General features: G+C 37.1%; 3 protein-coding genes across 4 annotated transcripts; 1 reads left to right on the top strand and 2 right to left on the bottom strand.

Annotated features, from left to right (window-relative positions):
• Nucleotides 1-892: 892 nt before the first annotated feature.
• LOC112054593 (uncharacterized) lies at nucleotides 893-16518 on the bottom strand. Of its 2 annotated transcripts, none has more exons than XM_024094434.2 (7): nucleotides 15944-16518; nucleotides 12911-13071; nucleotides 11745-11830; nucleotides 7014-7097; nucleotides 6160-6287; nucleotides 4947-5039; nucleotides 893-3074 (listed from the first exon to the last, which is right to left on the bottom strand). In XM_024094434.2, exons 2-7 carry the CDS (start codon nucleotides 13043-13045, stop codon nucleotides 2599-2601), a joined length of 1002 nt encoding a protein of 333 aa, XP_023950202.2. In that variant the 5' UTR covers nucleotides 13046-13071; nucleotides 15944-16518; the 3' UTR covers nucleotides 893-2598. The 2 variants fall into 2 exon arrangements, with proteins under 2 accessions (XP_023950202.2, XP_023950200.2); XM_024094432.2 differs by having other exon boundaries at nucleotides 16064-16518.
• A 141-nt stretch (nucleotides 16519-16659) lies between these two features.
• Nucleotides 16660-26305, bottom strand: LOC112054594 (folylpolyglutamate synthase, mitochondrial). Its single transcript, XM_052881345.1, has 8 exons — nucleotides 25855-26305; nucleotides 25322-25402; nucleotides 24434-24541; nucleotides 23494-23673; nucleotides 22255-22391; nucleotides 21010-21190; nucleotides 19737-20128; nucleotides 16660-17118 (listed from the first exon to the last, which is right to left on the bottom strand). The coding sequence occupies exons 1-8, from the start codon at nucleotides 25933-25935 to the stop codon at nucleotides 16749-16751; spliced, it is 1530 nt and encodes a 509-aa protein (XP_052737305.1). The 5' UTR covers nucleotides 25936-26305; the 3' UTR covers nucleotides 16660-16748.
• Nucleotides 17165-19493, top strand: LOC112054592 (putative RNA polymerase II subunit B1 CTD phosphatase Rpap2). The gene has a single exon (XM_024094429.2). The coding sequence runs from the start codon at nucleotides 17410-17412 to the stop codon at nucleotides 19282-19284; it is 1875 nt and encodes a 624-aa protein (XP_023950197.2). The 5' UTR covers nucleotides 17165-17409; the 3' UTR covers nucleotides 19285-19493.
• Nucleotides 26306-26483: the final 178 nt, after the last annotated feature.

The raw sequence follows: 26483 nt of genomic DNA, 5'->3' as shown, positions 1-26483 counted from the left end.
ATCTTTTTTAAGGACAAATGATCATTGATCAGCCGTCACTTTAGTTTTTTTTTTTTTTTGGAAAATTGAATATGCTGCCGCATGTTTTCGCAGGAAATTCGACTCTCGACTAGTGTCCTCTGGTAGTCTAAGCAAAATGAATTATTATATTAATCATCTATGAATATTCTATCGATTTAGATTTTCGCAGTTTCAAAGTTGCGGCTAGTCATAGGTCATCTTCAAATCTATTAAAAAAAAACTGGTTAAGTGTCAAAAATACGCTGGTTTCGAAGTCGTAGCAGCCATGAAAATAAACGTATAGTAACTTTCGTAAAAAAAAACATGTCATGTTATGATTAACAATGATATAAAAATATTTTGCCTTTATTACACGACATAAATCTTCATTCTACCCAATATTCGATAATTTTTATCATACGATATCGCTTCACTACGATGTTAGTGTATAAACAATGACGCAGATTTATGCTAAACTGAAAGAAAAATAGACTTGAAACTCAAACTTCAATATCTAATTTACAAAGACTAGAACGTGCGGCAGTACAGTGAAATGTATAATGTTACATTAGAGTACACATCGCAATGAAAAGCGCATAAAATAAAAATAAACATTTAAAAATTTTAATAAAAAAAATTCAACCGACTTCCAACTCAAAAAATAACTTTAACTAAAAAGCAAAAAATAACATCCTACCTATGTGCTACCTTCTGATCAGTTTGAAGGCGGTGCCAAGCCAGTGATGTTTTAATTAAATACGTTTAAACTACAAAATTTCTGTGGTTATTCCAGAAACAGCTTTAATTAAAACACGACACTGGCTTGGCACCGCCTTCAAACTGATCAGAAGGTAGCACATAGGTAGGATGTTATTTTTTGCTTTTTAGTTAAAGTTATTTTTTGAGTTGGAAGTCGGTTGAATTTTTTTTATTAAAATTTTTATTTTTTTATTTTTAGTGTTAGCATACCCACTGCGTGTGTACAGTCACAACCTATCTAAGTGGAAAGTTCTTATCAATACAAAATTATCAAGTCCAAACACAAGGTAGCTACTGTGAGCCGTCGAGGAGTTCTCTTCACTGTGCTTCGTCTTCATCACCAGACCCTTAATACAGTCGCAATCCATCTAGGTGGAAAGTTCTCATCAATACAAATTTATCAAGTCCAAACACAAGGTAGCTACTGTGAATCGTCGAGGAGTTCCCTTCACTGTCTTTCGTCTTCATCTTCAGACCCTTAATACAGTCACAATCCATCTAGGTGGAAAGTTCTCATCAATACAAATTTATCAAGTCCAAACACAAGGTAGCTACTGTGAACCGTCGAGGAGTTCTCTTCACTGTCCCTCGTCTTCATCACCAGACCCTTAATACAGTCACAATCCTTCTAGGTGGAAAGTTCTCATCAATACAAATTTATCAAGTCCAAACACAAGGTAGCTACTGTGAACCGTCGAGGAGTTCTCTTCACTGTTCCTCGTCTTTATCATCAGACCCTTAATACAATCACAATCCATCTAGGTGGTAAGTTCTCATCAATACAAATTTATCAAGTCCAAACACAAGGTAGCTACTGTGAACCGTCGAGGAGTTCTCTTCACTGTCCCTCGTCTTCATCACCAGACCCTTAATACAGTCACAATCCATATAGGTGGAAAGTACTCATCAATACAAATTAATCAAGCCCAAACAAAAGGTGACTGCTGTAAATCCTTGACGAGTTCCATCGTCTGTGTTTCGGCTCCATCATCAGACCAACTCCAAACCTTCATAAAGTTGTAGTGGTTTAAAATACCTTATGGAAACACTAACAAACGTACTAGCCGTCTCTACAACTTTCGAAAGTTCCCCTCAATTTCTCCAGGATGCCATCATCAGATCCTGACATGAAAAAAATGGGACCACCCTGGAAGTAAACCCTACAAAACAAAAAAAGAATTTTCAAAATCGGTCCATAATTGACGGAATTATCGCTGGACATACATAAAAAAAAAAAAAAAAAAAAAAAAAAAAACATACATACAGCCGAACGTAGAACCTCCTCCTTTTTGGAAGTCGGTTAAAAAAGTTAACTGACTTCATAAAACATCTTCCGATAATAATCGCTCCACAATTGAGAGAAGAATGAAAAAAATATATATATAGTGGAACAAAACCTTCTTCCTTTTTGAAGTCGGTAAAGCCGGTTCCAGACGTGTGTAACGCGTAATGTAAGATTACGTGTAATTTAGTGTCAACAGTGTGTAAAGAAATGTCAACAGTGTGGACGGCACACGATCTCGAAACGAATTGTCTACGCGAATCAATGAATCAATAGTGGTTTCCAACAGTTACGAGCACTGCAAGCGCCTTTATGTTCGCGCAAAAAACCGACAGCCGAGCCCAAACGCCGGCGCGAACGTTACATGTAATGCTCGTAGTGCCGTCCACACGTAATATTCGCATTACATTACACGATGGATTACATTACGCGTTACACTTGTCTAGACCCGGCTTTAGAAAACAAATCACTTGCCATCCCTAGCTATCAAATCTCCCTGTTCCAACTTTCTTGGCAAGTGCTCAGAGCACAGAGTATAATCAAACGCAAATATTGGGTCACTTTATTATCTGTTCCTGACTGCCGCTGGGAGGTTTTGCGTTATGGCAACACGTGACCTGCGGGCTGTCTTCTCTACTCTGATCTTTGTTTTCCGTCAGAGTTATATCTTCTTGAGGTTCCTCGTGAACTAAAGCGGCGCTGTGTTTAGATTTGCAACAAGATTCCTCTGATGGAGTCTCTTTCTTTTTACAACAGCCCCGGTTTAAAAGTTGCGTGTCTTCCACGCTAGGGCTGTCCTCTTTTTCGCTTTCACCATGATGGCAAGAATTTTGGGCTTTTTTCACTCTGGCAACTTTAGACGGGCACATTTTGGCGCCGTAAGAACACGACGCGGTACTAGATTCGCCAGTTTCCGGCGATGTGGTCGCTGGGAAATAATGTGACGGTTGTATGCAATTTCTCGTCCTGCATATGAAAAAGTCAGATTCCGAGTTCTGTGCTGAGTCTAGAAGCGGCGGGGTTGTAGTCTCAGCTGTAATAGAAGAAATGTTTGTGTTATGTTTAGTTAATTCTTTATTATTTACTTAATGTATCATTGGTTATAGTCTGGCAAGTTCGTGGATGACACTTGCGGGCGACGGGGGGAAAGACTGTGCGGGTGCGAAATCTTGCGTGCGGGGAAGCGCATCAGTCGTGTGTTTTTCTTTCATCGCTACACGCCCCCTGCCCGCGCGATCCTTCGGGAGTGTTATGAACGAAGTTGTCAAGCTATAAATGCCAGGGTCTTGTACCATTAAAGCAGGCAAAGGCATTGCTATAAAACTTGTAAAACGCGAATAAATAACAAACTACCCTCAACTACAGTACAATGGACAAGACTATTAAAAATAATCTAATCTACAATGACATAAATCTTATAATAAAAACTATTTGACAAAATAAAAATTAATGTACAATGCTTAGAAAATAGTACGAAGAATGGCAAATACTCGCCGCGTCTAGCATGCGACAACGACATACTTTGTGACGAAAGAGAGAGATACTGGCAACCAATAGCGACGACAAAATGTCCCTCTCTCTATCGTCACGAAGCCAGCAGCTCTATGTGGGAACTAGTGAACAAGTGTAGATCATTACATATTGTAATAGCATGCGACAACGATACATTTCATGACAAGAAAGAGAGAGAGAGAGATATCATTGAGTTGTTGACAAATAGCAGCAAAATCGTAAATATCCCGCTCTCTTCCGTTAGTACGCCGGCAGGTCTTTGTGGGAACTAATGTAAGAAGTAAAGTCCGGCCGCTCAGAAATTGCGTTTCTGACGGGTCATGAACGAATGGGCGATGTAACTTCGAACGGACAGCAAAATTTTCAATATATTTTATTAACCTTAATAACGAGTAATAACATTAAAAAATTAATAATTATAGTAATTTAAAATAAACGTTTCAATTTTGGGCTAAAATTATTAGCAATTAGTTATTCAACAAATATAAAAAGGTGACATTGACAGATGTCAGAGACGCAATCTCTGAGCGTCCGGACAAGCGCTAGTGAGGAGTCTCGGATGGGAGGGTACTTGAGGCGGTCGTAGAGCTCCGTGTCCGTCTGCTGCAGCTCCAGCGCGTCCATCTGCTTGCACAGCTTGCCCGAGCACTGCTCCCACGTGCACTTCTCCGTGTTGCAGCGATCTGCGCCCGCGGGGGTCGGGGGGACGGTTATGATCAGTGGATCAGCGTGGATGAGGTATTTAACTAGGGTATGCACTATAAGTTAAACTTGGAAAATACCATGCCCAATGTTTTTCTTTTTTTTTTTTCATTCTTTACAAGTTAGCCCTTGACTACAATCTCACCTGATGGTAAGTGATGATGCAATTTATGATGGAAGCGGGCTAACTTGTTAGGAGGAGGATGAAAATCCACACCCTTTCGGTTTCTACACGACATCGTATCGGAACGTTAAATCGCTTGGCGGTACGTCTTTGTCGGTAGGGTGGTAACTAGCCACGGTCGAGGCCCACCAGCCAGACCTGGACCAATTAAGAAAACCTCAATCGGCCCAGCCGAGGATCGAAGCCAGGACTTGGCACCGCCTTCAAACTGATCAGAAGGTAGCACATAGGTACGGTGTTATTTTAAGTCTACGCCCCTAGTTACAGTTGTCCCACAGAACAGACATTCAAAGGTACTGTTTTAATAAAATATAGACGGTAGAGGTAAGGAGCAATGTCTTATATGGAATTAAAGAAATGTTTAACGATCGGCCTAATATGTATGTCAAGAGATAATTATCACCATACATTCATGCGAGACAGTGCAATCTCGTGCGAGATAAGACGATCTCGTGCGAGATAGTGCATTCTCATGCGAGATTTCGTGCTCAGAATGCTAATAATTACCAGTGTCGTCACACTCTGGAGTGCAGATGACTCGCTTGGCGTTGACGCACTGCATCTGCAGGCGCGTCAGCTTCGTGCCGAATAGGAAGTAGCCTGGAACAAAATGAGAAAACCTTTGTGAAGACTTCAGGTCAGGAGGTCCCAAAGTATGGGTCGTGAGCTAATATTGAAACACGGCTAGCCACAGATTAACTTTATATATAGTTATTAAATTACATTTTTTTTTTTATTCTTTACAAGTTAGCCCTTGACTACAATCTCACCTGATGGTAAGTGATGATGCAGTCTAAGATGGAAGCGGGCTAACTTGTTAGGAGGAGGATGAAAATCCACACCCCTTTCGGTTTCTACACGGCATCGTACCGGAACGCTATAACTATTTAGTGTTGTTTGTGATGATGACAATTAAATTACAAAAAAATTGGTACTTTGAAACGAACTCTCAGTCGATTCAATTCGTGACTTCGCATTGGCGAAGTTTTTTTTCCTTGTTGACCATTTTTTATACTGACCACAAAAACCGGCAAACGATGAAAACGATTACAATGAAACATCAATTCTATAGATACAGTATTTATAAACGCGTTAGATCATTAATTCTTGATATTTGACAGGGGCAACGAAATATATGTATAAGCAATGATAATTTTATACTTTAGATAGGTTACGTGCCTATAAAATCATCGCAAAAAGTGATCCAAATTGAACACACCACTAAGCACACACATGCACGATTTCGTCTTTAATTCTATTATATATTTATGTATATATAGTTTTCACACTTCCTGAACACACATCTCGACATTGTAGACATTTACATAGGTATTATTTGATTAAAGAACGTTCGCTGTTTAAAAAGCAAATAAATGAAATTAAGACAATTTATACACATTTGTCTACCTCAGTTTTGATGCACGAGTGCCTTATCTCTGGTATAAAATATCATTGGGTATAAGGACCTGACTGTCCTTATACATATAAAGGTCTGTTTATATCTACAGACATTTAGCGTGCCAGACACGGGCCGTGACAGACAAAATAATATTCTTCTATATACTGTTTATTAACGTATTTATATCTATAGTCTGTCAACGTCTTCGCAGCCGCGTACATCAATAAACACTATAAAGAAGAATATTTTTTTGTCTGCCTCGGCACTCTAGCACGCTATAGATATAAACGGACCCTAATTCGTCTGAGGGTGTCCACTCACCCAGCATCATGCCGAAGACGACGGCGAGGATGAGCTGCACGTTGTACAGCATGACCGCCAGCATGAGCAGGTAGCCCACCACGTTGTGCGCCACGAACACCAGCGTCTGCTGCCCGTTCACCAGCGTCCTGGGGTGGGATTCCGTTATTTTGCACTCGTCGATGAATCTTTCGCCAATAACACATCTTATTCGAATTTGAACTTTGAGCACAGAAGATTCAATTGGTGAGCGCAGAAGAATCAATGTGTGAGCACAGAAGATTCAATTGGTGATCGCAGAAGAATCAATTAGTGAGCGCAGAAGCTATGTCAAAGGGCAACCCAAAGGCTAATTATGAAGAAGGGAAGGGACTTTCTTAAGGGTATGATGTGGGATTTGGTCCTAGGGTAAACATTCGGGTCGATGAAATTTGTGGACGCCTCTTATAAGAGTAGCTCCATATTTAAATCTATATCATTAAATCTATATATGGGTAAACATTCGGGTCGATGAAATTTGTCGACGCCCTTATAAGAGTAGCTCCATATTTAAATCTATATCATTAAATCTATATATATCTTTGGGAACATATTCAACTTTATTCCATACTACAGCTACTCTCTGCTTAAATAATTTCAAACTTAAGTCATTTCAAGTTCATTTCACTCAGGGAAATGTGAATACAGTGCACAAGTAAATACATAATTATTATAAATAAAAATAATCATGTTTTTGAGGATTTTATAGAAGTTGTTTGTGGGTTGTGGAGCAAAATTCTATTTTAAAAAGTGTTAAAACTGGAATAGTATCCCCTCATCAAAAATACATAAACGTCGTCAGTACGAATAAGTATTCCACACCAAAATCAACTGACCTGACTCTGAAGGAAGCCCATCTGCTCACTTGACCAGAACTTGCGTTCCGGCTGGTCGTCGGCTCCATAGGATTACCTTGCTCCCTGCAACAAGTTTACAATGAAATAGATGATGAAATAGACACTGGTATGATGTGTCATCCTCATCATTATCAGCTGATGGACGTCCACAGCTGGACATAGGCCTCTTGCATGGACTTCCAAGCACAACCTCCCTGGAAGCCTCTTGATATCGTCGGTTCATCTAGTGGGGGGTCGACCAACACTGCGCTTTCCGGTGCGGGGTCGCCATTCCAGCACTTTGAGACCCCATCGGCTCTTCGAACTATGTGGCCTGCCCATAACCTATGGTATGATATTTAGTAATCTTTAAAATAGGCTGATTATAATAGGACCTATTCGCCTATTTAGTATCGACCCTTATGCGGCTTCTATCTGACATAATACCGGAACACTATTTCTTATTTCTTAAAACAGAAATATTACGAAATCCGACTTGTTTCAATAATTTTGATCATTAATATATTTGCTCTGCATACATTATAGTAGCGTATAATTACGCTGCTTGTTCACCTGGTTTCATATACACATATTCGTACTTTAAATTCATTTCTCATGCATGGTAATTGCCATATTGTCTTGTAAAATATTGCTTCAGGTGCTAATATTTTCATTTTTCAATTAACTAACTTATTTTTGACACGATTTTCCTTATGTAGCTATTGCAAGCAGAAAGTAAATTTACCATTAATAAAAATAGGCCAATTATGAGGCGATTAAATTAGACTACAAGCCTGTAGTCTGGCAAGTACGTTGATGACACTCCCATGATATGCGGGCGAAGGGGGAAAAGACTGCGCGGGTGTAAAATCGTGCGTGCGGGGAAGTTAGGTGCATCAGCCGTGGGGTTTATAATGTACGTACATAGTCTATTTTTTTTGGCTATGTACATACATATATTAGATACACCTTCTACTACTCACCTATTTAGTATTTAGCCTCTTGGTTTCATCATCATTATCAAACCATATTCAGCTCACTGCTGAGCTCGAGTCTCCTCTCAGAATGAGAGGGGTTAGGCCAATAGTCCACCACGCTGGCCGAATGCGGATTGGCAGACTTCACACACGCAGAGAATTTAGAAAATTATCTGATCTGCAGGTTTCCTCACGATTTTTTCCTTCACCGTTTGAGACACGTAATATTTGATTTCTTAAAATGCACATAACTGAAAAGTTGGAGGCGCATGCCCCGGACCAGATTAGAACCTACGCCCTCCGGAATCCGAGGCAGAGGTCATATCCACTGAGCTTTCACCTCTTGGTTTAGTAATTATGAAAGTACATAATTACTAAACCATAATCTACTTATAGGTAATTATGAATTTGTATTGCAAGGTCTGACAATAATCACAAAATTAGAAAGTAAGTACATAGAATGAATTTGCCCTCATTCTATAAGGTCAATGCAATAAATACTTAGGTACCTTTATACTTATTTATTATTACATTATTATACTAATGCAATGCATATCGAGATGGTGACTTGTGGAATTATTTTAGTACGATCGATCCGAGATATTTAAAAAGAGCTTACCTATATTCATATTCACTATCGTTATGAATGTTTATAAAAATCGTTATGAACTTATCATGCGAAGCCTGTTTGTAATCAACGTCAAAAAAAGGAGTAGGTTCTCAATTCTCGGTTCTATGTTTTTTTCAAAAGTTTTTTTTTAACCCTATAAGGTAACACTGGACTAAAATGCCTGATGCAATCTGTGGTGGATTGTGCTTGTTCATAAGGTATATATCTATTTACTATTTACTTGATATTTATTATAAGTGACAGGGAAAACGGATTTTGGAAAAGTATTTCAGATATTTGCAAGGCGTGAATGGGGAATGGAGAATGGAGAACCATACCACATATTACGCGTTCGGGAAATATCTACTACGTAGCGGTATCATCACTTCGGCAGCGGTAGATATCGTCCATGCCTGGCAGTCCAGCCATGATAGAATGGTGAAGGAGTACCCGAGCATACTTTTCGATATATATATAAATTTATATGTAGGTAGCTGTGATAGCCCAGTGGATATGACCTCTGCCTGTGATTCTGGAGGGTGTAGGTTCGAATCGGTCCTGGGCATGCCCCTACAATTGTGTGCATTTTAAGAAAATAAATATCACGTGTCTCCTTGTCACAAACGGTGAAGGAAAAACATCGTGAGGAAGTCTGACAATCCGCATTGGGCCAGCGTGGTGGAATATTGGCCTAACCTCTCTCATTCTGAGAGGAGACTCGAGCTCAGCAGTGAGCCGAATATGGGTTGATAATGATGATGACGATGAGTATGTACATATATTTATATACCTACTTATCTACTAATGATACACAAAGTAAAATATTTATTTCAGTATGTGGGTACACTCTTCATTGTATCTACATTACATTGTTACCTATACCTACGAAAAAAAACTTATTACAATGCGATAAGATGTCACCTACAATAGAATAATTATAGATGATAATAAAAATTTTAATAAAAAAATACAACCGACTTCAAAACCTAAAAACGTACCCACTAAACTAAAAAGTGAAAAATAACATCATAATATGTTCTACCTGCTGATCAGTATGAAGGCGGTGCTTAGCCGGTGATGTATTAATTCAAGCCATGTGAGAATATCTAATAGATTTAGATTTTGCAGACAGTGTTGTTCCATGTGGTCCTGTCAGAAATGGCTTAAATTAAGACAACACCGGCTAAGCACCGACTTCATACTGATCAGCAGGTAGAACATATTATGATGTTATTTTTCACTTTTTAGTTTAGTGGGTACGTTTTTAGGTTTTGAAGTCGGTTGTATTTTTTTATTAAAATTTTTATTATTTTTTCATTTTTAGTGTAAAATTTCATCTCAAACGAATACATCAGACCCCTAATGACAGTTACAACCCATCTTGGTACAAAATTCACAGCAATACAAATTAATCAAGCCCAAGCACAAGGTAGCGACCGTAAACCGTAAAGGGATTCCCTTAATTGACCTTGGTCTTCATCATCAGACCCCTAATAACAGACACAACTCATCTAGGTCCAAAGTTCTCAGCAATACGAATAAATCAAGGCCAAACACAAGGTGGTTACTGTAAACTGTTAAGGAGTTCCCTTAATTGTCCTTGGTCTTCATCACCAAACCCCTAAATGACAGTCACAACCTACCTATGTGGAAAGTTCTCATTAATACAAATTAATCAAGCCCAAACACAAGGTAACTGCTGTAAATCGCCGAGGAGTTCCCTCGTCTGTTTTATGGCTCCATCATCAGATCGATTTTATACCTTCATAAAATTGTAGTGCTTAAAAGTACTAAATGGAAAAGTATACGAACACACTAGACACCCATATAATTTTCGAAAGTTCCCCTCAATTTCTCCAAGATTCCATCATCAGATCGTGACATGATGGCAATGGGACCAAATGGGGACTATACCGTTTCAAACAAAAAAAGAATTTTTGAAATCGGTCCAGGCGTCTTTGAGTAATTGGTGTACATACATAATAAAAAAAAAAAAAAAAAAAAATACCGACCGAATTGAGAACCTCCTCCTTTTTGAAGTCGGTTAAAAATATAATATTATATCATTGGCTATTGCCAGTTCAAAAGTACAATAAATCGAACCGTAAATAAACATGCATTTGTTACTGACGACATGCACGATGCAATATATTGTTTTAACACAATGTACGTACAAAGCAGCTCCGATAAAAGATTTATTACAATAACTACGTGCAGAAAATGTTAAACAAATAAAATATTAAATATGTCAGCTACGAGTTCTTTGACTGGTTTTTATATTCAGTTAGAATCAAGCAATAAAAGTTCGATCAAGACTGCGACCTTTTAGCAGACTCAGAAAGAGAGAAGAAAACTAATGTCGAACAAAGGTCATTCACAACATGTCAAAACAACTTAATTAACAAATCAAACTCTAACCAAAATAAGACCCTAGAATGGCAGAGAATGACCTTGAGTGAAGTCACGCACTTGTAAACGTTGTGTGTAGGATTAAAGGATTCTTTGATTGTTAACAAACACTCCCCTTTTTCACTCAAGTCACTCTCCCCGCCTATCCCAAGTAACCCATTACCCATAAAGAGTTACACAACAAGAGATGTAGACGGCTCGAACGCCACGAGCACACTGAAGCCTTCCGTACCGCAAGTCGTTGCAACGCGGCGATAACAGATCTCGCCTGACGACAATCTGGTCTAGGATGGAGGGCTAACTAGGTCTGATCGATTTCCATGCGGAATACTGAACGCTGAATCGCTAGTCAATGAGCCTACTCGTACCTACCACCAAATTTAATTTAGATGGAAATCGAAAGAGCTTGTATAGAGCTATTTGATTTGATTGATATATGAAATATAGCCAAAATAAACTATATTGAAATTTTACCTATACCTACTAAAATTATAGATCCGAGTTTGTTTCTTATATTTTTACTCATCAACTTCGTTCTTACCAAAAGTACTACCTACTGAATAGAACGAAACATACATTTCGCATGCAATAAAAAGTAGCTACCGTTGACGACGCATCATTATCAGCCTATTTTTATGGCACACTGCAGGGCTAAGCCTCCCTCCTCATAGGAGAGGGGATATGGAGCTTAGACCCAGCAAGCTGGTCGCTGCGTCAATGCTACAAGTAACTTACCGATCATTGAGCAGGTTTCGTCTCTCGTCACACCGGTAGGGATACAGCTTCTGATGGGCCTCCCGCTGCACCCGCGCTAGATAAACCTACGATAAGAGAGCATTTTAACATATTATGTATATTGTATATGTATATTATGTACTAAAAATTTTGGCTTCGCAAGAAAATGCTATCATTGTTTCCGAGTAGGAATTCGATATAACATCGAGAAGCACGGTCGAAGATTCTGCTAATTTCAACTGAATTAAATAGGAAGGATATACACAATTTGTCTACTTTGTCGCTTGTTTTTGACAGCCTCCGTGGCAGTGGTATGCGCGGTAGATTTACAAGACGGAGGTCCTGGGTTCGATCCCCGGCTGGGCAGATTGAGGTTTTCTTAATTGGTCCAGGTCTGGCTGGTGGAAGGCTTCGGCCGTGGCTAGTTACCACCCTACCGAAAAAGACGTACCGCCAAGCGATTTAGTGTTCCGGTACGACGTCGTGTAAAAACCGAAAGGAGTGTGGATTTTCATCCTCCTCCTAACAAGTTAGCCCGCTTCCATCTTAGACTGCATCATCACTTACCATCAGGTGAGATTGTAGTCAAGGGCTTACTTGTAAATAAAAAAATAAAAAAATACACTCTTGACTTAGGGTGGTAGCAAATGGCAATCAATCGCCCTTCGCCACAACTTGTATTCCAAGTTATTATCTACAGTTAACATCGATAGTCGTATCATGTAATATATAAAAATCTCGTTTCACGATATTAGAAACGGCTCTACCAATTTAATTTTATTTTTTGGTTGGATCTTCTATCCAACTACTTTTCACCTTGATACCACACCATTCATACATTAGCCACGGTTTCATAAGTACGGGTCCCGGTCCGATGAGGTGAAATTTCGCATGCAAGATCTGATGACGGAGCTGGAAGGTGGGCATAGAAACTCCGTAATTAAACGACGCAATCCCATCGAGTTTGGGCTCATTTCATTCGTGTTACCAAGTAATTTGATACTATATGGTAACCAGGGTCTGATGAGGGAGTTGGAAGGGAAAGGTAGCCATAGGAACTCCGTAATTAAACGAAGCAACCTCATCGACTTTGGGCTCGTTCGATTCGTCTCAACGAGGACTTTCATATTCGATGGTAACTTTTTTATTTCTTAGTTTTTTCCTACCTTGGAAGCTTCAAACAGCAGCGCGACGAAGAACAGCGCGATCCACGTGAGCGCAAAGGCCCACCGCGTGTTGACGTCGAGCCCGGCGAACAGGAATTCGCCCACGTCGTAGCCAAACCACATCCACATATGCATGATGCCAGGGGGCCTTCACCTGGAGGCTGGAGTGCATTATTCATATACTGAGCCAATTAACAAACACTAACAAGAGACATTGATTTATGCAAGATTATATTTAAAAAATATAGGTAAAGTAACCTTTGAATTGTAGTGATTAGGTCCACTTTACTTTGACGATAATTAATCGAAATAATAAAAAAAAATTGAAGATTTAATCTTAGTCCATATTTGTAAATATGGCTGTAATAGCATAGTTAGTGTAGATGTGGCCTAAAGATCGTAGCATACATATGAACACATATAAATCGTGAATAGTAAAATATAGTAACAACTAGGCATTGACGGAGATAATCAAATTTTATATTTAAGTAATTAGGTGTAGCATCAAGAAAAATACAAGTTGAGAAAGGTATACGAAACCTCAGCTGTGTATGTGTGTTTTATTATAAACTAGTCGACACGCCGCAGCTTCAACCGCGTAGTTCCTGTTCCCTTGAGAATATATGGATAAAATAATTTACAAAATTGGTTCAGTATACCAGAGATCCTACAATACCACAAACTCTACTTCTTTATGTTTACCCCCCGGTGACGCCAATGAGGTCCCATAAGGAGCCTACGGCACTTACACAATCAGAAAAAAAAAAAAAACTTCTTTATAATACTAGTATAATCTTAAGAAATATTCAGTGACAATACAAAACAAATAAATAAATATGACTAAATGAAAAATTATCTTTAATAAATTTAAATACCTTTTTTGGCCAAAATAGTTCTGCTGCAAGTTCTATACTAGAACAGGTATCCAAAGTTGCTCTAGTAGTAAACTAAACACTAAACCTACGGCTGGCAATATCTTTAAACAATAATTTATTAACAATATATTACTGTACTGTACTGAAATGTATTACTGTTAAAACACACAAACTCAAATGTTTATTGTCCAAGTATGCCCAATAAATGACATAATCCAATATTGGAGGTATTGGCTCCAATGTATTTAAATTGATTAAAGATAAATTTTCGTTTTGTCATATTTATTTAAGACTAAAATGGGTTTATTATTTAATCAAGAGTGAATAAATAACAAAACCATTAGTAGAATTGCCCACCCAATTCTTATCATGTTTAGAAAAATCATTATGGTATGGCACAGATACTATTCCTTAATAATAATTCAATAACTAACATCTTATCTAATTTGTTTTGGCTCAGTAATATAAAACATAAATATTTAAAATACCAACACTATAGACAATGGTAATGTTATTGCATATAGATTATAAATACAATGCTTGCCAAAACATAACAATCACTACATTTTTTGTAATGTATAACATTTAATGTTTAGACTTATCTAAGTATTATTATATTCAAAAGAAACTTATTTGAAATGCCTACAGAAATTAATTAAAGCTAAATTAACCTGGTGGTTGGTATGAACCATATGAGATGAATATCTTAGCAATCCATGGATTAACCGTGCGGGTGACCATTCTGCTGTGCCATGTGTATATTAATTACACTGTATCAAGATAATATTTTATGGTGTAAACCATAAATGAATTACCAGCATGTTTCAAACATATTCCATCATCTCCTTACCCTTATTCCACTTAAGTGGGGTCAGAAAAATATGTCAATCTTTTCCATTCGTCTCTATTACTCGTCAACTCATCATTTACTCCTTTTACACACATGTCCTCTTTCACATAATCCAACTATCTCTTCTTTGGCCTTCCTCTCCTCTTATGTCCTTCCACTTGCACATTCAACATTTTTCTAGTAATATGACTTTCGTCCCTACGCATTACATGTCCATACCAAGCTAACCTTCTAATCCTCAATTTTTCTATCACTGGCACTACCACTGGTGTTACACCACACATCCATCTCAACATATGCATTTCTTTCACTTGCATTTGTTTACTATGTTCCAAACATATTAATAAATTAAAAGAACTTTTTAGGACTTAAACATATATAACTTCAAGGTGTTGCTGAGCCCACTTATAACAGTCAAACTGCATAATTAAAATTTAAAACTTTCTATGTTTTCATACAAAGTAATTCAAATAATTCTCACTATATATGTAACACACACCTTTATCTATCCTTAATTATATATAATCCTTATAAGAATAATAAAGCATATAAGGGACACATTTTAAGATCTATTTACAAATGAAATAAGTATTATTTACTCTAACAATATTAATATTAAAAAACATATTCTTTGAAAATGTTATTAATTTCTGGTAAAGAATATAACCCCAGAGTTATGGGAAATACTCCCCATCACTCTGTATAATATAGTCTATTTCAACTTTTTGTTTTCATTTAAAACAAAGAACTTGATGTCTCAACAACTGATTTTTTGAATTCTGTGTTTTGTCATAGCACAGCGTTGTGAGGACCAATTGAATTATGTACTTGATCACAGTCATTGGAAGTCTAATTTGCAAATCTCTATAACTGAGGTCCTCTATGTCCTGTCCTGGTCCAGAGATAATCAGATCTTTACTATAGTGGATAAACTAATTTATATTAATATTATAAAGAGGAAAGATTTAATTGTTTGTTTGTTTGTTTGCATTGGATAGGCTCTGAAACTACTGAACCGATTTGAGAAATTCTTTCACTTTTGGGAAGCTACACTATTCTATATAATACACAAGTGCTATAGGCTATGTTTTATCCCTGTATTCCAATGGGAATGGGAACTATAGGGGTAAAATTGTGTGACATCTGGTATTATATTAATAATAGAACATATTCAGACTTTAAAGGGAAAAAGTGGCCCAAAGTTAAATTTTTATATTTTATATATTTAATAATTTTATATTTAATATATTTAATATAATAATAGAGATTTTATGTAAAAATCTCAATGTTTTTTATATGTATACTTACTATATTGTTTTCGCCGGCGCCCATCTAGTTTTTAATATTTATCTTATCAGTGGGTAAACACTATATTCAAATAAAAATTAAAATACCAACTTTAACATTATTGTTATTAGTAGGCATTACCTTAAAATCAAATATATCTTTTCTTCTGCATATGCACCATACTATTTCCGATTTGCTCGTCCTTCTTAGTATCTCATGATAAATAAACCGTTATCATTTATCAATTTGGAAAGTAAATAATATAAGCAACTGTATGCTGTATATATTTTGATAAAACCTGTTATCGGTTGGCACTGCCAGATACGGCAAAAGGATAAAACTACTAGCCAAAAGAATCTTGTAGAGAAATATAAACTAAGCACTCCACTTCGCACTATGTTCGCATTTACTATTTAAATAACAAAAACGCTTTTTACATACTAAATTAAGAATATGAAAAAGGTCAACAAATGTCAACTTTCATCAAAAGTTTTGTTTTGAATGGTTTTGAATTTGACTTTTCACAAAATGTGACATTGACTGATTGTAGTGACAATGACAGTATAGCATTTACGAAACCAGCTTCAAAAATCTAATAAAGAAATAGTTATTTATTTTGTTTCAATTATTTTTTTTTTCAAGTTTTATAAATGTTTTTCGTGGAGAAAGGAACTTTATCACTTTGCATTCGATTATATTCTTGCGTTTCTTCTTTGTGTTTCCAATAATAAAACATCTTTACAATTGATAACTTATAATATTTAAATACACATTTTAACATAATCCCATATAAAATCACAGATTTCATGTAACTTACATCATTTTGCTACCCATTGTTTAGGTTAGGATCAATTATTGACAATGCTGCTCCCACTAAATGAAGAGACCCAGTTATTAAAACAGCTGTGTTAGGATGATTATCTTTGACAGCCAATAGGGTATCTGCTACACATTGTGATACAACAATTTTCGATTTTCCATTTAAATTTTCCCACATTATAGCATGACGATTACATCTAGATATAAGCTCTTTGTATTCCGTTAAGGAATAGTTATCATTTGTTTTGGTTACTTCTTTATATGCAGTCGGAATAACAAAGAATACTGTTTCAAAATAGATTTCTTTTAAGGGTTTTAAAAGCATTTCGGCGTCTCTATCACCAGTTGCGCTGAATATCAAAATTTTTTCTTGGTGTCTGAAACAAAAATGTAACAATCTTTCTAAATACACAACCAAAAATAACAGAATAATATGACAGTCTTATTTTTTGTCTATGGCACTTTCTTTCTTGTCTATGGCACTGTCAAAGTCGTGTCAAGTGTCAGTGTCAAAAGTCAATGTCATTGTCATTTTCAAAGTTTCGTCTTGCTTGTGTGAATGTAATTGATGTTTAAATTTATTTTATTAAAAATTAAAATAAGAAATAAGAATAGAACTTTAAAACATTTATGTAGAGTTATATATTATATTATTTTACTGTTGAAAGATGGATGCGCAGGCAAAAAAACCAGCTAAAAGACCTACTAAAATCGAAGAATTGACGAAGGAGCAAGTAAGACAAGCAATCGTAAAGAAACGCGAATGCAACTCCAAAGCGCAAAGAATAGTGGAGAGTTTGCTAGATAAACACATACTGGAGGATTATTTCCTTAAATGCTTGCCTGATATCAACCAAACTCACTTGGAAGACGTGATTGAAGAGAGATCTATACTACATCTATGCGGTTATCCCCTGTGCCATAAAACCTTGTCAGAGAAAGATATACCTAAACAAAAGTACAGAATATCTATGAAAACGAATAAGGTTTACGACATAACTGCAAGGAAAAGTTTCTGCAGTAACATATGTTATAAATCTGCAATGCATGTTAAAAAGCAAATGTTAACAAGTCCTTTGTGGTTCAGGGACTATGAAAAGATACCAGTTATATATCTTTTGCCATTAAATTCAGTGGGGAGCATGGGGCAAGAAATTGATTTGAGCTTAACTGAAAAAATTGTCTCAACGTCAGACAGACAGACCTTTACATCTGTAAATGATTTTGCAAACGCCACACTTAACGAGGTAGATGATAATAAAAACAGCAACAACACAAATAACAATCAATCACATATAATTGAAAATGCAAACAATATTTTTGTGGCAGCAAAGGATAATAAAATTGAAAAAATAGATCATAGTACTGATGATAGTTCAAATAATATATCTACAGATTGTAATGGACCACCATTAGAGACAACTGTTAAAAACGAATTTATAAATCTAAACACAAACACAAATAAAATTGGTGATACAAATGATGAGCAAGATATCAAACCAATAGATCTTAGAATAATAAACAAACCAACTACAGCAATGACTTCAGTGAAAGAAACCCAACCTGTAAAGAATATAACGAAAAATCCACTCAACATTGTAGGTGATGTGATAGAGAAAGCGGTGAAACCTGTTGATCCTATACTAGTATATGTACCACAGACAAATAAATCAGAAACAAAATGCACTGTAAACAATAAAAAGTTACCACAAAAGAAACAACCATCAATTGCAGCAATAACAATAGAAGTTGAAAAATGTTTAGCAGAGTGGTTCACCATAGACACATTACTCTTTATATTTGGTGAAGACAAAGTCAAAGAGATGGTTGCCTACAAAGGAGAATGCATTAAAGATTATTTGAACAACTATTCCAAACATATCTCATACAGTTCCAATACATATGACCAATACCAAGCTCTGTGTAAGAAATTAAAAATGTTGGAATTAGAGGATAAGAGATTTGATTTGCAAACATTGGGTCGGGAGTCCAAGCCACTGCCAGACTACAGCATACTGAAAGAGGAAAGTAAGAAAATGCAGTTAAAAGTTAAAGCTTTCTTCTCTGCACAAACTGAGATTCCCATACCAAATGAAACCTCTGAAAACACAGATGAAAATATTGAAGAAGAGAATAAAACACAATTACCTTTAGTAGATAAAAATGCACAGAATGCTTTAAGAAGGAGAATAGTTTGCAAACATTTGAACAAAGTACTACCGGACATACTTCGATCTTTAGGCTTATACAGTTCAATCAGTTCCGACATATGTCTACTAGTTAATACATTTAAATTAAAAGCTAACAATATTATGTTTAAGCCAATACAGTGGACTCTGATAGCTATAGTATTTATTAAATTGCTTTCACTGAGAAATAGTGGGTTGAAGATCTTATTGGAGCAACCAATGGCATTCCAGCATATGCAGTTAATGCTTTTGAGTTATAAACAAGACGGTGGTTACTTAGATAGGTTAATCTCTTGGCTCACAGATATAGATCGCTTGTTGGATGTTAATGATACTCAGTTGACTGTTGAGTAGTGTGGATTTATATTTCTGTGTTGTGGTCTGCCCATTTCACAAAATTATGCAATCATAAAGCATTAATTTGTGTTAAGTTTGTGATGTGATTAATACTTTTGATAATAGTATCTCAGATCAACATGAAAATCTGACTTTAAGTAGTATAATTTATGTGATAACTATTTATAATTATTTTTTATTGTAATAAATATTATTAATTTAAGAAATATATATTTTTTACTACTACTTATATGATCTAACCAAGCCCTTTTAAAAATTACAAACATCTTCTAAGATCTAACATAATTCCCAAAAATAAGAGAGTATGTGTTGGTGTATATCGATTAAAAAAAAGCTTTCGAAGACACTAAACAGTTCATGCAGTTATAAACCAGATTAACAAGCAAAGTAATGGTTTTTCCATTGAGATACAATTTAAGGAAAATATTAATAATAATAATGTCAATTACCTGTTATTTTCCAAGAACCATTGAGCACATATTTCCATAGACTCCTTAGTGTGTGCTCCATCCAAATAGAATTGTGCATATTCTGACTTAATAATATGGTACCTGCCAGGCCATTTGCACTCCTTCAAACCAAGTACTGTGTCTTTTGTCAGGGTATTCACCAATACTGGATCATTTTCTACATTAGTATTTTCTATATCATAACTTCTACTATTGCCATTTACTTGTTTTTGTATAAGATATCCCGTACTTTGGCTGGCTATTCGCATCCATGCATGTGATAGTTGGACAGCAAGTGATGCATTCATTTGATATGCTTCTAAATTTATAGAGAATTTGCATCCGTTTTGGTATTTGTATGTGTTGAAATCAGGTACAATGTTTAATGTGCACTGGAAATAAGTAATTCATTAAGCTTTCATACCAACATCATAGTCAGAATACCCTGTAAAGTCCGACCGCTCAGAAATTGCGTTTCTGACAGGTCGTGATTGAATGAGCGATGAACTAACGAAGTTTTAGATATCTTTTGTTAGCTTTAATAATGAATAATAACATTAAAAATTGAATAATTGTGCCAAGTTACAATAAACGTTAAAATTTTGGGCTAAAATTATTAACAATTAGGTAGTTAACTAACGAATATAAAAGGATAACATTGACAAGTGTCAGAAACGTAATCTCTGAGCATTCGGACTTTAATGGCAGTGGGCTATTCAACTTTATTGAATACTTCTACAGGGCCAGGCTTCTATGTTTGACTCTGTCAGTCACTGTCAGATGTTAATGATAATGACCAGGATCATCAAAGAAAAACTCAATATTTCACAGCCAAGACACAAACCTTAACCCAAGATCACATGATGTACAGCCACAAAAGCTAACAACTGGACTGGAGTAAGAAGCATAAAATTGAACCAATGCCTTGAAGAGCCTGTGCTGTGTGTTTTCAGACATTTTATAACACCTGATACTAACTGTTACAGATTAAAACATTATTACCCCAAGCATGCCTCTAATAAGGGAAAGACCTGCAATTAGACTTTTGAAGACACCAGCATTGAAGCCTGCAACAGTGTGTGGGATTCAGACTAAAGGGATCATTAAGCAAAGAGAAAATTTAAAAATCTTAACGCCAATATATGTACCACTTTTACTTCTCGTCTTCTAGTCAGTTATAAACAATGCGGCGTGTTCGGCAGAATAGCACCATGCAACTAAGGGTATGCACTTGATGTGCATCTGTGCACGCCACTTTTGATGATGCTGGTACCTGTACATTAGACGCAACTGTCTGCAGCACTCGCATAGCGTCTGGCGGCTGTCGCACGGTATACGCCTGGCAGCCGCTCTTCATGATGCCCGCCTTGGCGGCCGCTATCTCTGGTATGGTGGTGCCCAGGATCGACGTGTGGTCCAGCCCCAGGGCTGTTATACCGACTACTGGTACTTTTCTACAAGAAATTAACTTTTTATCTATACTAATATGTACCTCGCTACTTATAATTTTAGAATTTTTATATTTTTTTGTATTGCGTAAATACTTTTGAATAAAAATTATTATTATTATTACTAATATTATAAAGCTGAAGAGTTTGTCTGTTTGTTGAACGCGCTAGTCTCAGGAAGTACTGGTCCGATTTGAAAAATTCTTTCAGTGTTAGATAGCCCATTTATCGAGGAAGGCTATATGCTATATATTATTCGTATTTCTACGGGAACAGGAACCACGGGTGAAACCGCACGGCGTCAGTTAGTTCAATAATAAGTTGGTTTGACTTCGATTTTAACTGATTTTAAGTAGATAACATTGCCATCTAAGACGGAGGTCCTGGGTTTGATCTTCGGCTGGTCTAATTGAGGTTTTTTTAATTTTTGACGGCCTCCGTGGCGCAGTGGTATGCGCGGTGGATTTACAAGACGGAGGTCCTGGGTTCGATCCCCGGCTGGGCAGATTGAGATTTTCTTAATCTGTCCAGGTCTGGCTGGTGGGAGGCTTCGGCCGTGGCTAGTTATCACCCTACCGGCAAAGACGTACCGCCAAGCGATTTAGCGTTCCGGTACGATGCCGTGTAGAAACCGAAAGGGGTGTGGATTTTCATCCTCCTCCTAACAAGTTAGCCCGCTTCCATCTTAGACTGCATCATCACTTACCATCAGGTGAGATTGTAGTCAAGGGCTAACTTGTAAAGAATAAAAAAAAAAAAAAAAATTCGTCCAGGTCTGGCTGGTGGGAGGCTTCGGCCGTGGCTAGTTACCACCCTACCGGCAAAGACGTACCGCCAAGCGATTTAGCGTCCCGGTACGATGTCGTGTAGCCACAGCCAAAGCATCCTACTAGCCAGACCTGGACCAACTACTTAGTAAAACTCCAATCGGCCCCGGTTGGGCCGAACCCGAATCCCGGACCTCTGTCTTGTAAATCCACCACTGCGCCATGAAGGCCGTCAAAATAGGGTACCTCCTACTCGTATGTATTCTGAGATATAACGAAATGATAAACATTTAATTTCATCACCTCAACACGTTGGTGTAGTCCACGAGTCCGCCGATGCCGACCTCCACGACGGCCACGTCCACCTTCTCCGCGAGGAACACGTTGAACGCCAGCACCGTGAGGAACGCGAAGTACTTCGGCATGTCTCCTTCGAAAGACTAAAACGTATTTGTTATTTACTAGTGGACGTCCGCATATTCGTTCCGCTAGTTCCGCCATTTCGTTAAATTCGCTAGGAACAGCACTGGTGTGAGGTACAAATCAACATAGGAGTGACAAATTATAGTAAGCGACACTTTTATCTTATGTGTCAATATTAGTACAAGTAACATTTAAAAGGGTAAAGTTTTAAAAATAGTACTAACGATAAACCCAGCAGTTAGTATATCTATACCTCTTAAGTATGGGGTTTTGGGGGAAAAGGTAAAATGGGTCGATACCAACTGTTTAGTTTATCTTTATCGTAAATGTAAAAGAATTAAGAAGCTCAACATTAAAGGGGGTGGGATTCAAGCTGATGATGGTTCCTAACAAAGAGTTTTCCACCTAAAAGCAGTTGATGAAGAGGAGAGGAAACCAGACTTGACTTCAACCCTCGTGGATTTCTTACTTGTCTTCCACTGCTTCGTCAATCATCAAATAGTGGATATGATTATCTGAGCTGAGCTTCCACTTTGCAACATCATTTATTTAAAATATACAATTTACGTCCACAAACCCGTATTGGAGCAACTTGGTGGGTCTAAACCATCTATACTAATATTATAAAGCTGAAAGTTTGTTTGTTTGATTGATTGAACGCGCTAATCTCAGGAATTACTGGTCCGATTTAAAAAATTCGTTTGGTGTTAGATAGCCCATTTATCAAGGAAGGCTATAGGCTATATTTTATCCCCGTATTCATACAGGAACGGGAACCACGCGAGTGAAACCGCGCGGCGTCAACTAGTCTATTATAAAAAGAGAGACCTGGCCCAATAGTAGACCATTAAAATTAGCTCCTTATGATGAGACATGTGACAGTTTTTATGATCCCACACCGCCAGCTGCGGCGAAGAGTAGAGAACGATTCAATGGTAGAAGCGGCCAGTGGTCCCAAACCTGTGTGTCATGCAACGCATCGTACACTCGACAGAAGTGTTGCGCGAACTGGCTCCTCGTCACGGTGGCGCCGTCGAGCCGGATCCGCTCCCGCACGTCCACCAGATGCGGCGACGAGTAAGAACAGTTCAACGGTAGAAGCGGTCAGTGGTCCCAAACCTGTGTGTCATGCAACGCGTCGTACACTCGACAGAAGTGGTGCGCGAACTGGCTCCTCGTCACGGTGGCGCCGTCGAGCCGGATCCGCTCCCGCACCTCCACCAGATGCGGCGAAGAGTAGAAGCCGGTCCGGTAGCCGTGCGCGCGCAGTATAGACTCGCACATCGCACTTGTTGACCCCTGAACAATGTTAAAATTATATAGTCTAAGCAACTTAGCCAGCTTCCATCATAGATTGCTTCATCATTTACCATCAGGTGAGATTGCGGTCAAGGGCTAACTTGTAAGGAATATATAAAAAGTATATATATCACTCGCGTAACGATATAAATATTAAATTGGCACGGGCTCATGGTTAGCAAAATGCCACAGACCTACAGCTTGAAAGGGCCTCCAGCTCGCGAGATTATGTGTTCAGAAATAAATCTAGCAAATGAAAAGTATACCACAATATTTCTATCCAATGAAGTCACCAGGGGCCTCAGATTGTATAGTTACACCACTGGCAAACTGTGACTTCAGCTTTGTAAAGCTTTTGGATTTGGTGGATCACCAGGTCTAACCTGGTTCTGGAGACAAAGCATTATCTAATGCTTAATTGCAAAGGTTGCCTGTATGTTAGTTTTTGACAAGAATTATTGTGGGGAGCTTTTTATGTCCCGTAACTTATTGATCTAGTTCCTCCTTCCTTTTACCATGGCACTACTGAGCATCCCAGTTATACATTGATTCGTAATTCATGTCTCTTGCACTCATACAAAGTACTTAGGCTCTTTGTTCTTTGAAGTTCGTTAGAATCTTTGAAATTATTGACGAATCCATAGTTGGAGTGAAACAGGTATATCAGTAACAGATAAAAAGCTTCTCACTTTTAAAAAATCTGAATTAGACCTAAACTGGGTATTGAACCCAATGCAGTGTTAAAAATATGGTAATTTACTTTGCCTTTGGTGCCAGCCACATGTATGACCGACAGCTCGTCTAGCATAGACAGTGTGACTCCTGTCCTCTGCAAATATTTCTCCATGTCCTTCAGGTTGGTGCATTTCTGGAAATTCATCATCATTAACAATCCATATTCGGTTCACTGTTGAGCACTAGTCTTCTCTCAGAATGTGAGGGGTTAGGCCTTAATCCACCACGCTGGTCCAATGTGGATTGGCAGACTTTACACACATATAATTGAAAAAAATCTTAGGTATGCAGGTTTCCTTACAATGTTTTTCCTTCACCATTTGAGACACATGATATTTAATTTCTTAATATGGACATAACTGAAAAGTTGGAGGTGCCCATGCCAGGACCGGATTCAAACCTATGCCCTCTGAATTGGAGGCAGAGGTCATATCCATTAGGCTATCACATTTCTACAAATTCTGGAAATTAATGAACACTTACAACCAAACTTAATATACAAGTGCTTTAAATAGTGATGTATTTTCTCTCACAATCATAATCATACAAGTAATAATACTCATTGGTCCAGTGATAAGCATGTGTGGTTTTGGATTGTGAGATCTTGGGTTATATTCCTGGGTTGGGTTGGTATGATATAACACTGACACATTGTAATTCAAGTGGTATATGATGAATTCTATTCATTTGTTTATTTTGGATGCTGGCGGCTCGAGATTGTTGTGCTTGGAAGTCCTTGCAAGAGGCAGTTCCAGCAGTGGACGTTTACCAGTTGATAATGATTTATTTTGGTGTGAATTTTAAATATTTCGTATCTGTACTAGCCTCTACTTAAGTAGTTAATGCTTTCTCTTTTTGGAAATATATTAATTAGCTTGATACATAATAGTAAAGTGCATTATTTGTTACTCACTTGACCAGTCCTGATATCCTTACGAATTTGCTCTATAGTCGATTTATTTGACTGTAACAAATTTAATTTGTGGACAGCATCCTAAAACAGATACAATTTATATAAATAAAGAATTTTATCAGTACCAAATACACTGAGGTTTTTCATAGAAATATACCATCATTACTGGCTCACTGTTGAGCACAAGTCTCCTCTCAAAATACTCTAGTATAGTATAGTACTAGTCCACCACTCTGGCTCAATATGGATTCATTAGACTCAAAGATTACCTCTCTATAAGATTAGAATATTACATTAGATGTAACAAATGGGAAATCCCTATGAGATAGCACAGGCGGTAATAGCATTGCAATAGTTATTAGCATTAATCAATAAATACAAATATATGTAGTTCATATTTTTAAAATAATATAATAATTAATAATAAAACGGTCGCAACAATTATAAAATTAAAAATCTTTTACTTCTAAAGACAGATTTACACATGTATAACCATTTATAAAAAGTTCGTTAGCTTACAAAAAAAAAATTACCTCGTAAGTAAACTTTGTGGACGACATTCTGAAACCGAACCTATTCGCTAGAATAGCACGACATATACTGGGAATAGTCATCGACGCACTACGAATAGAATGCCTAATACGAAGTTTATGTACACAAACTACCTACTTTGAACGTATTACTCTCAGATGAGACGTAATTAGCTTGCTAATGTAGCAAAAAATGACCTCGGTCTACACTGCACAAGAATTAAACCGGTAGTACCATGTAATACAGAGCATTTATGACTGATATTTGATAAATATCACAAGACCGGTGACCAGGCTCAATTTACGCGTATTCCACTTATCAATGGACGATTTGACATTTGACCTACACTTACAATATCGTAGAATCAATTTTAAGTAATAAAACTCTGATCAAATTGCTAAAATATAACCTCAAAATAAACACGGAGTTTGTTTTGTTGACATATTTTGACAATCAGCTGTTCAAACTTCAAGTTCAATAATCAATACTTTTGAGCAAGAAAATGTTGAGTCAAAAAATATTACTTTCTAATTTTCTCATTAATTAATTAAATATAAAATTTACAACGATTAATTTAGAAATAACCAGCTATTTTTTATAAAAATTAAGCAACATTATTAATAATAACTCT

The sequence above is a fragment of the Bicyclus anynana genome, chromosome 4 (assembly GCF_947172395.1).
Source record: "Bicyclus anynana chromosome 4, ilBicAnyn1.1, whole genome shotgun sequence".
NCBI classification, from domain to species: domain Eukaryota; kingdom Metazoa; phylum Arthropoda; class Insecta; order Lepidoptera; family Nymphalidae; genus Bicyclus; species Bicyclus anynana.
Note: the sequence above shows the minus strand (reverse complement) of the source record. Positions and strands in the feature narration are given on the sequence as shown.